This window comes from Thunnus thynnus, chromosome 10 (genome assembly GCF_963924715.1).
Source record: "Thunnus thynnus chromosome 10, fThuThy2.1, whole genome shotgun sequence".
In the NCBI taxonomy this organism is placed as follows: Eukaryota; Metazoa; Chordata; class Actinopteri; order Scombriformes; family Scombridae; genus Thunnus; species Thunnus thynnus.
In genome coordinates this window covers 24,589,821-24,606,530 of record NC_089526.1, presented here as the reverse complement: position 1 = coordinate 24,606,530, position 16,710 = coordinate 24,589,821, and the positions used below count along the sequence as shown (strand labels likewise).

The 16,710-nt window shown below is 39.6% G+C and overlaps 1 protein-coding gene across 6 annotated transcripts in view; it reads right to left on the bottom strand.

The window, feature by feature from the left end:
* The window catches only part of trak1a (trafficking protein, kinesin binding 1a), a 37,726-nt gene that overhangs the window by 13,918 nt on the left and 7,098 nt on the right, over window positions 1–16,710 (bottom strand). For 3 of the 6 annotated variants that reach the window (XM_067602219.1, XM_067602220.1, XM_067602218.1), the window contains exons 1-4: window positions 5,593–6,072; window positions 1,818–1,894; window positions 735–851; window positions 194–294 (exon numbers count right to left, since the gene is read on the bottom strand). In XM_067602219.1, coding sequence (XP_067458320.1) covers window positions 194–294; window positions 735–851; window positions 1,818–1,894; window positions 5,593–5,803 — 506 coding nt within the window. In that variant the 5' untranslated portion in view covers window positions 5,804–6,072. Of the gene's footprint in view, window positions 1–193; window positions 295–734; window positions 852–1,817; window positions 1,895–5,592; window positions 6,075–14,513; window positions 14,709–16,710 lie in introns of those variants that run through there. The other 3 variants (XM_067602217.1, XM_067602216.1, XM_067602214.1) reach the window with 2 other exon arrangements.

Sequence of the window (16,710 nt, the reverse complement as noted above, 5' to 3'; positions counted from 1 at the left end):
CAAACAGCTCATGAGATTTTATCATCAGATCTTTAAAATTATTGGGACATGCTCTCATACCTTGCACAGTTTATGAAATATTAATAGAGCAGTGGTTTTTAATGTGTTTTTGTTTGTATAATATTTTATTAATAAGGAAAGAAGACAAGACGTGATGAAAGGTAAGGGGGAAAGGCAATGAAAGAAGACTTACGGTGTGGAGGTGGCAGACTCCCCCTCACTCTCCTCGGCAGCACTGGTATAGAACTGTAATAGCTCATCTTTCATGGACAGGTCATGACGCAGCTGAGATACCTACATGTGTAGATACAGGAAGTAAAAAATGAGATTGTGGCTACAATTCTAATGTTGCATGCTGCAAACACCAGAGAGACAATAAAAATGATTTTGCATGTGTTAAGACATTATCTATTGAGAGCCTGCAGTATATTTTACATATGTGCCTACAGTTTTTCAATGTAAACAATGACTTTAGTTTGATTTGATATCTTAACTTCCATTAATTTTAATATGGCCCTGCATAAATATACATGAGCTGCAGGTAAATACATATTTTTGGATGTTGATAATAGTCTGTAATGGTTTGAGGAGATGGTCTAAGCCACCAATATGGTGCTTTAAGCATGACATGTATAATTAATAATTATAAATACATTACTGAAAGCTATGTCATATTTCACAACCTCCATCAAACATAAAAAATACACAAACACAAAGACACTCTCGCTGTGTACCTCCTCTCGTATGTGCTCTACTTGCTCCTCCAGCAGTTCATTCCTCTCGCTCAGTGCTTTGTTTTTCTTCAGCAGCGACTGTCCGATGCGGGCCGCTAACTCCAAGTCACGCTCTTTCTGCACCGAAACAAAGTTTTCTTTACAGCAAAACAGTTGAAAGCACATGGTAATAAAATTACTGCAGTGCTAACTTGTCCTCTAGGAATGATATAGTATGTGAAGGACATTCAAGTTTAAAACTCAATGGCTAATTTCAAACATCCCATCGAAGAGGGAAATGAGGAGACAACACAATGTCCACACCTCACTCACTAACAACCATCACTGTAAGTTTGAAAAGGACACTTAATCCTTGTAATGCCCACAACAGCATAAATCTCTTTTGAGTGTGAACCCACTGGAGCACCAGAAAACTCTCATGTCTGAACTGTAATTAAAAGCTTATTATAAACCTGTGCAGATGACTACCAGATACTCCTGTTATTCAGCAAGTCTGACTTCAATCAATATCAACAATATGATTATTAGATTACAGGGGAGGTTAAGCTGAGTGTTAAAAAAACTCTGAATAGTGAATATTAACACACTGCACCAAAGGAAGTAAACTATTTGCAGTAATGGAAGTCAGTATAATGATTTCTCACATTGTTAGGTCTGTTTGTTGATGGTGCGACATCTCTGAATAACATGTTTAGTCAACAGTCGGACGGCTGGCTGTTGAGTTCCATGGTTCATTTAATAATAATAATAATAATAATAATAACTTAATAATGACACCATCCTATTTTCACAGTTTAATTATGCAGAGAAAACCAGCTGAGCTCTTCATTTGCAAAGTCCTGCTTGACATTCTGTTGGTCTCTGAGCAGCTGATGTGGATCAGTTTGATTTGAATATCAGGACCTGGAAACAGGTTTTATAATGTGGTTCTATCAAACCTCCTTTGTGATGAGTCTCATAAAGCAACCGGTGTTTAGACTATCAGACCACATAACATTTGACTAAAAGTACCTTACAGTCTGTATTAACTGTAGTCTTGTGCATTTATTCTACTCTTACTGATTTTTCTTGGCATGCTCTTACCTCTTCCAACAGTCGAGTGACAGCGTCAATGTCGCTGTAGGTCTTTGTCATCTGGCCCACTCTGTCTGCACACAGCACTGCGGACACAGAGAGGAAGACAAAGATATTTAAAGTGTCAATACAAAATCATTCAGCTCTTCTTTACAGTATTTAAGACTCCATGATTACACTACAGGTCGTCCTGTTGGAAGACAAGTAACTTTAATCACTCCAAAATGTGGTTTGAGTTTTTGACCCAAGGTCACAACTGATACATTGCATGAGCCTGCAATGTATTTGCAATTTGTAATGTCTGTAGCAGAACGCAAGATAAATATCTGAGTTTCAGCTGGTTTAATAAAACGTCTAATGGCATATGAAAAGGGATAGGAAAGTAATTTGATATTGTTGATCCTGTCTTCTAAAGTTATCATGTGTAAATAAATTAACTCAATTGTATAATGTGAGATAACTATGGGAATGAGATCTTAAATATTAACCTGCCTTAAAAGAAGATTTCCAGATTTCCTAACTGTCTTATGTAAGATTCTCAGTGTTTCTACCACACAACACCGCTACGTGTTGGATGTCACACTCTAAGTAACTTGATTGACAAATAAACAATGCTTCTCTGTTCCCTCTGCTATCATCTTACTGCTTCCCTCTTGTTCAGGGTTCATGAATCATATTATATTCCTAAGAAGTTCCGCACACACCCGCATATTACACGTATACACACCTTAACACTGAATCACACGCAGCCCCACTATTTATCAACCTGCCCAGTGATTCAGAAGATTAATTATTGAACACAGATACAGCGGTCAATGTGAAGGGCCACGCCTGTTCACTGCTATTCACTTCAGCTGTATCATCACAAGTTCATTATCAGCTCCCTCCCTCCTCACACAGAGCTCTGACTATCACCGCCATGTCAAAAGTAACGACTATTTTGTCTTCTTCTTGAGAGTAACTGGTGTCCAGCATTGTGGTCTTTGGTTCATTTTTAAAAAATCCTTGTAAATCTGTTTTTCTAAAGGTCACATTCGCACATCAATGTGGATGAAATAACTTTGTTTGGGATACATCAGAGTGTGAGGATATTTATTTTTGGAGTCAGTTTTATCACTGTCAACACTGTCAGCTGGAGAGAGGAAGTGTGTGATGTCACACTGTCTGGAGGTGTAATACCAAGCATATCATAATGTGTCATATAGCGGTAGGAGGCACAGTGACATAATACGATACATCCACTTACAACACAGAAAAAAATCGAACTATTTCAGATTTCACTGAAAAAATGAATACACAAACGTCATGTCAGGCTCAAACAAAGTAGGGCTAACTCAGAGGCCTCCCAGGATGCAAAACAGAGTTAGCCAATGCAAACAATCTATTTTCATATCCCCATATATTGCAAGCAGTGTATTGCTGCTGGGAAAAAAAATGTTTTACTAAATATGGTGCTCTTTTCTACCTGGGTAAAGTTGAATGAGGCTGCATGACATGAGAAGCTTCACAGAGAGGCAATTTGAGATTAAACAAGGGACTCTCACTGTCATGTTCCTCATTCATTTTCACTCTATGAGATCTCAGTTTAGTGTGAAAGAGATTCTACTTGAAAACAAACTAGTCAAAGTTCAAAAAGTTAATTCATACAGGAGTTCCTTCCCACTTCCCGCACAAACATATACACAGTAAAGAACAAAATCATGATGAATGAAATATTAACAACCACCCCCCCCCCCCACCCCACACACACACACACACAAATGACAGTGTAGTCTCTCCTGGGTGAGTTGTGAAGGCACAGAGTCACTAAGGGAACAATCAGCATAATGGTCGACAGAAAACACACATGAACTGTGCGTGCGACCTCACACACAAAAAAATGCATCTATGCAATGTTATCTGGCCTGTAATGAGATTGTATGCTTGATAGCACAAGGAGCAGCCAGTTTACCTGCCATACCCTGTGCGTGTGTATGTTTTACCTGTTGAAGAATTTAGATATGGAAATAGATATATTTCTATTTCTACTTATTTCTATTTCTTACGGAGAGTCTCAATAATGACAATTAAGATCACTTCTCTTAGCACTATGTAAAGAAAGCATAAAGATTCAGAGGGAGGCACAGTTGTTGAAAGACATGGTTGACTAAATGACAACATGTTTGTGAAACTTGGCAGACTGATACTTAACACTTGTAACAGAGATAAAATTCCAGCAAATCTGTATAAATAAGTAATGACATGGACTGAGGTTTCTTCCATTTTTGCCCCATTAAAGATTTTTTGGGGGGAGTATTTCCTTATTGGAATTGAGGGTCTAAGGTTAAAGGATGTTGTATGCTGTACAGAATGAAAAGCCCCTTGAGGCTAATTTGGGAATTGAGTGTTGATTTGACTAAAAAAATATTGGGATTTCCTGCTCTTTCAATGAGATCAGGAAACCAGGTTATATTCCCTTACTGATTTACTTTATTAATCCACTTTGGTCATACATGGGCTGCAAACGCAAAAAGGAAAGTGCAGATTAATGTAGGGTATTGTAACCTGGATAAAACTTAATATGTAACTTAATATTGGAAGGTGATCTTGGTGTTTTTTTTACAGTAGAGAGAGAGTAGAGAGTAACCTAAAACATGTCAGATAAAGGTTAAAGAAGAGACAGAAGTCAAATGATTGGGCTAAATCTTAATTAAAAAAAAAAAACCCTCAGAATATATTTCTCAAGTGGTGACTCTGAGTTGTGATGTGAAGCCGTTAACGGACTCTCCTGTCTGCTTTGCAGCAGGGGGCTGACGGAGCCAGAAGTCTGGAGTTACAGACGACCTAATAATCCTGGCTGCTACTGGGCAACAGACAACATACAGGTTCAAGGACAACAAACAAACACCGAGACAACAGACACAAAGGAGCGATCGTTATTCTGACTAATGCTCCAAAGCACTGCTAAAATGTAATGCAAGTTCATATCATCGAGCCCAATTTCCTTATTGGACCTTGGATGATAGCATCTTAATTACATCTATAAAAAACTGTTTATGCCACAGTAACTCTTGAAAATCATGTACTGAGTCTAATGCTTCTGTCCAAGAAAATATTATTATACATGCAAATGCTGACAAATAACTGAATTTCTCTTCATTTCACTCTTATTTTGTGGTAAAGCCTCATTGACACAGTTTACTGTCTACTGAAGAAGAATCCTTCGTTCCGTGGCACTGTACATTTAGTCTATGTACACGTCTCTCACATTACACGTTCCTCTGCCTCATCATCAACCTCCGTCCCTCTGTTATCCATCAATCTATCTAATCACATCTGTGAAAAATTCAGGATGGTTTCTCATCCCTCAAACAAAACCCAAAGTGATCAAATACAAGCTAACGACAGAAATATCAAGTGGGAATATTTGTGCATTTTTTAAACAAATATGAAACTGTAGCATGTTGGCATTGAATACACAACACTGAAATGAGAGCCGGGGTAAAGAGCCAAGCCCATATTTGAACATGTCAACCCAGCAGGCAGATCAACCATGCTGTGTTGGGATTAGATCCAACACTAATATGACGGACGACACCTGCAGGAATGAGCTACAGGAGACAAGATGCCATTTAATAAATCCACATCACTACAGGACAAATGACAGAAAGACAGACAGAAGAATCGCACTACAACACAGGTGAGAGCAACTGAGCAAACCAACACACAGCCTACACACAGTGAGAACCAAAGAGGAAAGGCAAAAGACTGTGTGCCCTTGATTGTAAAGATGACCGCAGACTACCTTCACACAGAACTTGTTGCTCTTCATCCATCTCTTCTTCCTCCTGCTGCTCTGTACTTCCATGACTGGCAAGACATACATATTCCTCTTCTTCTTCCTCCTCCTGCTCTGTGCTTCCTTGACTTGGCAGACAAACATATTCCTCGTCTTCCTCCGGCTGGTTGGAGTACTCCAGTTCATCCTCAGAACCAGCAGATGTGAGCAGCGCCATCCTCCACTCCGGGCACTACAGCTAACTACTAAAATTCAAAACCTGCAAGTGCAACGCCATGACTCCTACTGTACCTGCGCTGTGTGCACTTGTGGGTGTGTGAATTTTAATCTATGAATCAATACCTAATCTGTCTGTGCCTGGATGTGAAAGTACACATCGGACAAAGTTTTTGTTCCAAAGAAGAGAGGAAGTGTATAGAGTAGGTCTCTCTAAACACTCCATTGTGTACGACAGGCAAAGTCTGTGTGTGTAAATCTGTCAAGTACAAAATAATGTCTGCTGTGTGAGTCTGTTAAAGTGTGTGTATCATTTGTCCTGTGGCAACTCCATGAGACGCCCAGATAACCCAACTCCTCCCCTTCTCCTCTGTGACTGGTCAGTGAATGGCCTACTCTACTTTACCACAGATGAGGGGTAGACAGACTCACACATACACACTTTCCATCAACTTTTTAAGGTCATAAAACTGGGTTAAAATAGATTTAACACAACAGATGAGAGCATTTAATATAATATTAATCTTTATCCCTTTAATCCTCAACCTTTCGTCTCATTTCAAGCTTTGAAATGGTTCAGGCTGAAACCTACAGGAGAAAATCAAACTGAGGGAGATCCGTTTCTTAGGTCAGTCCTTACCCAACCCCCCCTCTGGTGGAAGTAACTTGGTACAGTCCCGTTCAGCCTCTATGGTGACAATAGGGCAGCGCAAACAATAACAGACATGCACCTGTTTCCAGGGTGGGGCTAGACACAGTGAAACCTCCACAGGTGAATTTTTTTGTACATTTAACCTGCGGACTGTAGCATTGAGTGAGATCCATGAGATATAAGCTTACTTTGGGCTGGAAGGAGGCATTTGATCAAATCAATAAAGGGATTTTCAAACCACAGTTTAAGTTGTATTATGTTTCTTGTGTGTTTTTTGCTTTGTACTGTTTGTTACTGTGCTGTTATACGTTTTAATTGTGACCTGCCTAAGGGACTGTAGATGAAAATTAGCTATAAGCTAACTGTGGTACAGTACATCAACTGGTAACATTTATGTTTAACACCGTACATGGCCCTGATAAATACATCAATAAATAATAAGCACCATACTGTAAAGTCATGATAATGGACAAACATCAAAAGAATCTAAACATCCTCTCTCTCTCGTAAATGTAATGTAAAGCTGAATGCTACTTTTAAACTTTTTAACCCAACAAAGATGTTTACCTCACAATTTCAATAAAAAAGAATATTGCCTGAATCTGAATAAGATCTTAAAACATAAAAGTGAACATGAACACTGGAGACTAGAAAGACACAGGAACTATTTCTGGAGCAGCAGCAGTTACAGAGGCAGAGGTTTTGAGACAATGAATGTCATACATTTTTGTATAATTAGTTGAATAATTCATTGTGTAAAAAAAGAACGCCCATGCTCTTCATGAACTGGACAGAACAGAAGTGATATGATAGCAAAGTGATTTCACCCATTAAATCTGCTTCTTCCCTAAACCACAGACCTGCTTGCTGAAACTTGCTCTAAGAGGTAAGCTCTTTGCCAAAATCTATTAAATGGGTTACAAGCTCAGTGCATTGTAATCAAGTGATCTGATTTCACAAGATATCCTCCCAAAACCACTTTGAAAACATGTTTCAAAAGACTGCCTTTGAAAACTGGCACAAAAAGAATGATGCTGTCAACTTTAAATACACAAAACGACAGAACTGGCTCAAGTGTACCAGATTGTGCAACATGTTCAACGGATGTTTCTAAGGAATGGACACAAAAAGTCCAATGCCAAATTTCTAAGCCCGTCTCTAGCAGTTGCTCCATAATGAAAAATATAAAAAGTATGGACTTATTAGCAGGGAAAATAAAGTTTTATAAACACTGCAGCAAGTATTTTCATTTTTGTTTGTTATTCCTATTTAGTTAACTGTTCAACTGACTTCCTTATGACTTGATGACTCATCACCAAACTCACCACCTCATTGTGACCTTTATCACATCATGTAAATGGTTCATTTGAGGCTGTGTGGTTAAACATGAACTGAAGGTCTACTGATAATGCTTTTTCATAAAAATACAGTAATCAGCTGGTCTGGTTGCTCATCCATGTAAATGCTGCTAAGCTGTATGAAACCAAACTGTCTTACTGCTAATCAGCATCTATAAAAAGATAAGTATTTAGTGTTTGGTTTTTTAAAATGCATAAACCCAGTGTTACTATAATATATATTCACACTTCCCAGATATTTTCAATTAATAAAGACTAAATGAGTAAGTGTACAGTCTATACTGCATGTCAGTGGGTATGTCACATATCCATTTGAGCTGAGCTAGTGAGATTCGTAAGACCGGATATTTCATAAATGAGTATGTGCCACATCAAAGCAGTCCAATTTTCTGCCCATTAGTCACGGCTCAACTGTTATAATTACTGTAATTGGTCTAGAAACTGATGTCAGCTCGGTACCGTCCTGCACGCTTGAGTAACTCCACTCAATGGTCCTATGGATGCAATGCTGCAGGCAACAAAAGAGTCCTGCACAAACACCACTCAGTGCTTCTGAGCCTCTCCCATTGCTTTTCTGGTCACATTCACTCTTTACACTCCACTTGTTTGTCCTTTCCCCCCTCTCTCATACACAACCCCTCCACCTTTCACCTCAATAGTCTATTTTTAACAGTTAAGTATCGAAGAAAACAACACAAATGAACAAGGAATTTGCACATTTACACACTTTGGATAATTACATATATGAAATCCACTGGGAGACTTTTGGTGTTGTGTTTTTTTTTAAGGTTTGTAGTGATTTGTGTCTTCAGTGTCTCCTTTGACACTGTATTTATAGCAACATTACCAACAAAAGAGCAACAGGAAGAGAACCACTTTCTGTCCTACCTGCAGATTGAACTTTTCTAAAACGCAGCAGGTTATTTCCTACTGATATTTGAAAAAACTTTCAACATTTATTGAAATTTTTTTAGTGATAACTCTTTAAGTGATAACTTACAAACAAAGACATAATTGGTTTGCAGTGGTTCCTGACAGCAAAACCAGGTTAAAACTTAAACACTGACATCACGTGGAGAAGTCAGATTAGACATCTCTAAGGGATCCAAGTAGTGCTCAAAAGCACATCTTTTGTGCCTCAGCTTCATTCTGTGACCTACAACTATCACATCTTTATTGATAATTTCCTTCTTTCTCAGCCACAGTCCACTGTCCTCTATCTACCCAGCCATTTCTTTTGAAGGCATCAAAAAGTGCCAAAGAATATTTGGCAGGCTGCTATCGACAAGAGAGGCTAAGAGCGACATGCAAATCATTGGGCTAAATATAAGCCAACCCACTTCCACATCCCTCCCTTGTATATCTCAGAATAACACCAAACCCAGCTGCTTTCTATTTCTGCTTCCATACTCCACCAGAAGATTGATCAAAGAAACCCCTTGTCATTTGGTTATTTGATAATTTCAGCATCAAGCACAGTTGTAAATCCTTCTATAAGTGTCTTACAGGGAGCATTTGTCTCCAAAAAGGCAAATCAACAAAGACTGGGAATCAAACGTGGGCTAGCTGCCACAGCTGAATAATATTGCAGCGTTTAAGCTGCACAGCTCACATTGAAGGATGTGCTGAGCTGCCTCAAACTTATGTAACCATCTCCACTGAGCATCCCTGACACACATGCATAGTAGTGTGTATAACTAGCCTAACACATCGTTGCATTCAGAAAAATGCACCCGCATTCAGTCTAATGGAAAGTAATTAGAGCAGGTGATCGATGTATTGAATGAAATTAATTATATCGCACATAAATGTCATGCACAAGAGAGGAGAGACACAGACTGGGGTAGAAAGATGTACAGAGAGAGCCAGAGGCAGTGCCAAAAGGCTGGTGATTAAAGCAACCCCTGCTGTAACACATATCACATGACCGGGCACCATCAATACACCACATGTCTCAGCTGTGTGTGTGTAGATCAATCTGTACAATCATTATCACACAGGTTAGTTAGACGTACTGTAGCTACTGCAAGACAATACCACAAGCTTTTGTAACAAATGAGGGTATGTTACATAAATGGACATCACTGCACCAAATTCTATAATACATGCATAAGAGTAAATGACCAGCAGCTCTGCAGCCAATACATCCTTGTTTCTATTGCTTGCTGTGTTTTTTAAGTCAGTATTTTTGCCAGTTTGACCTAAACTTTGACTGACTTACCTTCCTTTAGCTCAGTTACATTGTCACTTAGATTATCTACCTGCCTACCTAAAATTGAGTTTTTGCTCCTTGTCACAACTTTAAATCTCTCCAAGTCAGCATATTTCCCTGTCTAGTCTCCCTGTTTCCCAGCTGTGATAATCAACTAGTTCAACTCTTCAATCTGAATCCAACAAAAGAGGAAACACAACAATCCCCAGTCCCACATCCTACAGTACACCCACAGCTAGTCACATAAGCTACTCCTCGGCCCTATTTTTGAAGCCACACTGACTCAGCTGCCACACAGCACCTGTTACAACACCTCCTGTATCCAGCAGCCACAGCTTTAACGCTGCTGTTTGTCCTGTCTGTAACATCAGCCTTGATGCTTTTTTTCTGTTGTGAAAGATAATCCACAAGGTTACATTAACTGGGTTTTCATTGGAATGAAACCTTGCACAAAAATGTCAGTCTGAGCTGATTGCATTAAGGGGTTTACTCAAAGGAAAATAAAGGGATTTTATCTTTTAATCCACTTTTTTTCTATTATGTTGTTTAATATTGACCAATCCACCTTAATCCTGCCACTAGCACCTCTCTTCACTCTAACCTCTGTCTGCCCATCTGTCATCAGAGGACAAGTTATAAAACCTGTCCAGTGGTTATCAAACAGTGTTACAACATATGCTGTAGGCTCCATCCTCAAAGCAAATTTGTCTGAATTTCTTGCCATAACTACATCATACATACGTCAAGATCTGATAAACTTGCCACAAACGTCTATCATTATGCTAGTAGTAGTTTGTAGACAGCTCTTGTCTTGTTTTGTCTGTACTGTTACACTACAGCCATCCCTCCTGTAAATATTTCTCTAGATTTCATTATGATATACAGTATATACAATACAACTTTAATGTCAGCTTACGATGAAATTCATTTTGCATCCATAGCATGTAATAGCAGGCCAGCAACTACTATTTTACTCTAGTTTTTACTCTAGTTACTCTTGTCCAACTACCCAACAAAAAGTACTTTAGTATTTATAAAATCCATCTCTTATCATCTGCACCAGTCCAGTAGCTGGTTTGAGTTGACCTTTCAACAACTAGATGTCACTGCATGAAATAGTCTTACCATCAGTACACTCTTCATAGTACCAGTCCAGTTCATAGTAGTCTGCCTTGACAAACCTCTGGCCTCGTCTCTTCATCCTCACCGCTCTGACACACAGCTGTATTGTTTCCAATGTCCCAGCATTCTTAGCTGTAACATCTCTGGCAAATCCAATGTCCCAGCATGCTCAAGAGACAAGCAGCTGTCAACTGGGGTCTTGCAGCCACTAATAGTGTCCGTTAGTCAGTCAGTCAGTGCCTACTTCTGTTATCCCAGCATGCTTAGCAGTTACGAGCTGGCACACAGTTTTTATTGTTGGTGAGAGTCTGTCCAGTGTCATCATATGTCTTTTTTGTCCCGCATTCATTAACGGCAAACTGTCAGTGTATTATGCTCCATATTTGCTGTGAAGCAGGTGCCATTTCTGCATGTCATCTCCCAGAACGGTTACTTGCGTCATCAGTTGTAATTAGAAAAAAAACAGTGTCACTTCACTGCCCTTTCATCCATCCATCATTTAGTTCTTCACAGTTTCAGCAATATGTGCCAGCTGAGATTTGCAGTCTTCCTTCAATCTGTGCAGTCTCTCTGTCTGTCTTCTTTTTTGGCCATCTTTCAGTTTTCCACTCAGTCACTCCAAACCTTCAGCAAACATGTCAGCTTCTGTCCTCCCATGCCCCCATCCGTTTATATCTTCTGGTCAGTTTATCTTCCTCTGCTCCTACCTGTCTGTCCTCTGGCCGAGTTTCGTCTTCATGAGGTCATATCATGAAAATCGTCTTCTCTTTTGTAACGTTCCTTGCTCAGTGACAGCACTGGCTCTACACATGGACCACCGCATCTCTAACAATGACTCAATAAATACAGAGATACAGAGCTTGAGAGCGAGCAGCAGCAGCAGCAGTCACGGGTTTTGCAGCAGAAATGATGAGAACCATGACACAGTAGGATGGGCGGAGTTTGAGAGTGCTCATAACCAATCAGAGGGAGCAGTATCACCGGCTTGCTCCCGCCTTCCATTCGTATGTCAGCGTCTCCCCCCTCCTCTCCTCTACTTTGTCCTTCTGTGTGGTTGCTATAGTAACAGGCTCAGACTCCAAGGCCTGAGGATGAGCAGCATGTAAAAGCAGTTAGCAGGAGAGTGTAGCGTTGGCAGGGGTGACGTGGCTAACTGAATGAACACAATGGGTATGCGGGGATTGGTTATTTTAGCTGGGGAGTGATGAAAGAAGCACACACAGAGTGCACCGGAGGCAAAAAGCTGATGTGTCATCATGGCAAAAAAAACAAAAAAAAAAAAACACATGCAAATAAGGGTCATTTCAATGACAATAGGAACAAATTCAATGTCAACCAGCTTGGAAAAGCAGAAAGAGACTGAAGCAATGCTTGTTATGGAAAATACACCTCTGTACATACTGATATTAGCAGGATGGAGCTAACAGAAGGCCGGGACCACTAGTTAACAGGCTAACATCAAACTGTCAAAACTGGTGCTTACAGGGAGCAAGTTTGCTTCAACACCACATGTTTATGATAATGTGTGAAAAACTAAATCCTGCTAATAAAGCGACTTTCACACGGTTTAATGTTAAAAGAGCCAGAAGGGTCATATAACTGAGGCTGATATAACAACTGTTATGTTACATCAGCCTCCGCTTACAGATTCAGTTACAGTTCATATGTGTGCCATTGTACAGGGCTACATGGTGGTCACTACATGGATGACAACATTATAAATATCACTATATTGTATGAATAGAAGTAAATCCACAACACTCGCAGTTGCTACACCCAAATAATGACAAAATACTAACCTTTAAAAACAATGCCACCTGTCTGGTATATATATCAAAACTTGCATGACAAGGAGATACATCTGTTATTCACAAAAGTACACAAAAACATTTTAAAGAAAGAGTTCGTCTATGTCAACAGCACAAAAAACTTCCACATGGTTGATAATTATCACCAGCATCTACATGACAGATCAAATGTCTGTCCACCAGACAACCCGTCTCCTCTGTTCTCCTCTGACTGATGAGACATGTGGCTGTGATGTCATCACAACATGGAGATGCTCCCTATTGGTCAGTTGCCTCCATGTCATCAGCTCCTTGAACATATCATTCTCATGCAGCAGGTTACATATTTAAATGAATGAACCACTACAGTACTTGCGTGCTGCAACGTCGTGCGTATCACTGTTACTTTAAAACACTGTCAAACAAATGAAGCTCGAGGTAAAGATGTATGTGAAACATATCTTCTCTGCCAGGATGAAACCAATATGACCCATCAGCACTCATACACCATGGCCCCCTCGGGTGTCGATACCCGGCCATCTGTTTGAGGCAATAATGAGGAGAAACATGACTCCAATGTGGAGTGGGGGAGAGAAAAAAAAACCAACAGTACTGCATGTGGCGAATTCATTTGATAATAAAGCTGTTTAGTAAAACACCCCCCGCAGAACAACTCATAATATGTCTTATGTAACATGACCTTGTCGTACCCTGTTAGCCTGGCTGGCTATCACAGAAATGTCAAGGCCAATGTGACTATGCCGGCATGGGGCAACGAGGTGAAGTTACAGTTCTCAGTAAAGGTTATTTATAAAGATGATTCAACTATTTTTAGAAACTGTTTTTTTTTTTTTTTTACTCTGAGTCAGTGTTCACGCAGACATAAATCAAGAACTGAATTATTGATGGTGAAAAAAAAAAATCTACTTTACGTTCCCTTGGTTTGCCACGTGCAGTGTGTGCACATGTGTTTATTTATTATATGTGTGTGTGTGTGTGTGTATGTTTGGTATACAGCTGGCAGAGACGACAACTGCGAGGCAGCTTTTAGTTTGATAAGACAAGCGCTGACACGTGCATGAAAATATAGAGGACTGAGTGCAAGAGAGAGCGCAACATCAAGCAACAGAGAGAGAGACCCATGTTTGTTGTGGCAACCATGACCAGCTGCTGTGACCATACTTTCTCTCATCTCTGCTTCCTACCCACTGAAGGTCAGTATAAATTTTAAATCTCAGCCTTTAATGTGCATTGTTAATCTCTCATAAAAGCTCCTGAAGGTTAAATCTGGAAACCTAATTGTCTATCCTTAGTTTTTTGACATAGGATTTATGTTAACAGACATGTTGATGTCTACCCAGAGGAAATAATGGCTCTTCATTTGGGAGATGATAATAATTGAGAAGGGGGCTGTAATACTAATATGATGTTGGCTCACAAGACACTTCAGCACAGAACTGGGCGGAAAGGGATTGCTTTACAAACATAGCAGCAACAATCATCACCATTATATTTAGAAGAAAATTGGATACTGTACTTGTTCACCAAATCACCAGAAAAGAGATATATGATCAACTTACAGAAGTATTTGAGGGTCTCCTCTATCTGTTCGGTAGTCAGGTCGAGGGCAGAGTCAGGCTCCACCAGTGGCGTGTGCAGCCAATCATCTTGGTCGTAGCCGAAGATGGTGTCGGCCCTCAGCTTGTAGACTGGCAGCTGTTCCTCCAAAAGGCTGATAATCTCAAGCTCCGGCAAGTCAGTACTGTTACACACATCTACACAGAGACAAAGAGAGATGCTGTATAGTATTTGTTTTTTTTTGTTTGGCAATAACTTTAATAAGTAAACATACATAATACATATACAATTTTCAGCAGGGACTAAAGGCTGGTCGTGACACCGTGACAAAGTGTCAGTTCTGGGTATTGTTTAATATTATAGACTGGACAACCTCTCTTCATTTGCAAAGCAATCCAACAGGATGTTTGCAGTCTGTTGGAACTGAAGGCACAGTACGCCCTCTAGTGGGTAATTGAGGAACTAACCCCCCGCTACATGCATCTGCTGTGTAGCACTCAAAAATGGAGACCAACTGAGGGTTAGGTTCATTTGAGTCAATTTGCATCATCAGTTAAATTAAATCTAATGCTTAGACTTGGAATGGGGCTGTACAGTGCAACCCTGCTCATGTTAGATAGACCATGTTTTATAACAAGTTGACCCGTACTTACTCAAAAGTCAAAACCCAAGGGACAGTAAAGAAACAATGACACAAACATACACACATGGGTTTGTCTCATATTAGGAAACTGTTGTAGCCTGTATGGCATTCTCACTTGAGTACAAGGAAAATGGTGTTCATGGTGAAAAACAAACAAACAGCTACTGTTACTTTTACCTTTATTTCCTATTGGGTAAAAAAATAGAACTACAATCATTCATACATCACATGAACTCATCTTTGACATGGCAGCCAAACCGACTGAATAAAGTCAAGAGCAGCCTTCTGCTAAAAACTAATGAGTCAACCAGAGAACCACATTTGTGTGCTGCTGTGGAAAACTAAATAACCTTACCTAAGCTTTCAGCTATGTGCCTCTCTGTTCACAAATCAGTTTAGTGTGCTATTAAAAGAGCACCCATTTAGGATTCTGTTAAGAGTATATTCTCTCTGTTCAGAACAAGAATTCAGATTTAAAAAAATCACTCTTACTACAAAAATGTGGAATAGAGAGGCTCTTGGATTGACAGAACTAGCATGTGCACAGAATAAATGAGAAGAAACGTACAGTAAAAAAATAATGTCCTTTGTTTCTCGCTATTTCTGGCTCTGTCGCTCTCTGCTGTCTGTCTCCCTCTGTGTATGTCTCTCTAACAATGCTGTCTCTCACAGTTTGCTAATCCAGACTGAAAGACTGACTGTGCTGAAAAAGGGAGACAAGGGAGACACAGACACAGACACACACACACACACACACACACACACAGATAGAGAGAGAGAGAGAGAGAGAGAGAGAGAGAGAGAGAGAGCAGCTGGGGAATCATTCAACAAGCACAGCCAATGAGGATTCAACACTGAATTACAAGATCTACCAATTCCACTTGCATTCGAAATGGGACACTTTACTGTTGAGTTAAAGTATTTATTAGTTTTGCTGACATATAATAGTGTGATGATGACTCAGTCTTTCTTTTACATAAAAACTCTTCATTAGACACAGTAACTGGTATGGCAGAAGACCAACAGCTCTGGTAAGCTTTTTTTGTCATTCCATCTACACTGTATTGGATATTTATTTCTCAATCTTTTTTAATAAAGTATGAAAGTACACATCTTGTACACCACTCCAATGTCAAATCCAAAACCATTACCCCTGAAGCTAATTTAATACGATTATTTTTTCAAAAGAAGTGCCTCTTTAAAGCCTGAAGCTATGTAAAATTTAATATCAACATTCTGAAGGTGTCAACACATCTTAAAATTGTGTGAGCACAGCTTTAAACGAACACACATGAGATTTGAGCAAAGCTGATCCTGCTGGTCAGAATGACTAAATTTCCCCCCAGTACTGATATCAAATATGGCAAATGTACCTTAGCCTCAAATGATGAGTACTGATAGGATGTGGAGGAGGATAATAATAGCACAAGCATTCTGTGCTGTGTGCTGACAAAAGGTCAATGGAGACACCAAAAAGTGTGCGTACGTGTTGTATTTGGTAAAGACGAACCATCGTTTTTTCAGTTTTAGAATGATCTCTTTCTGTCAGATCAATA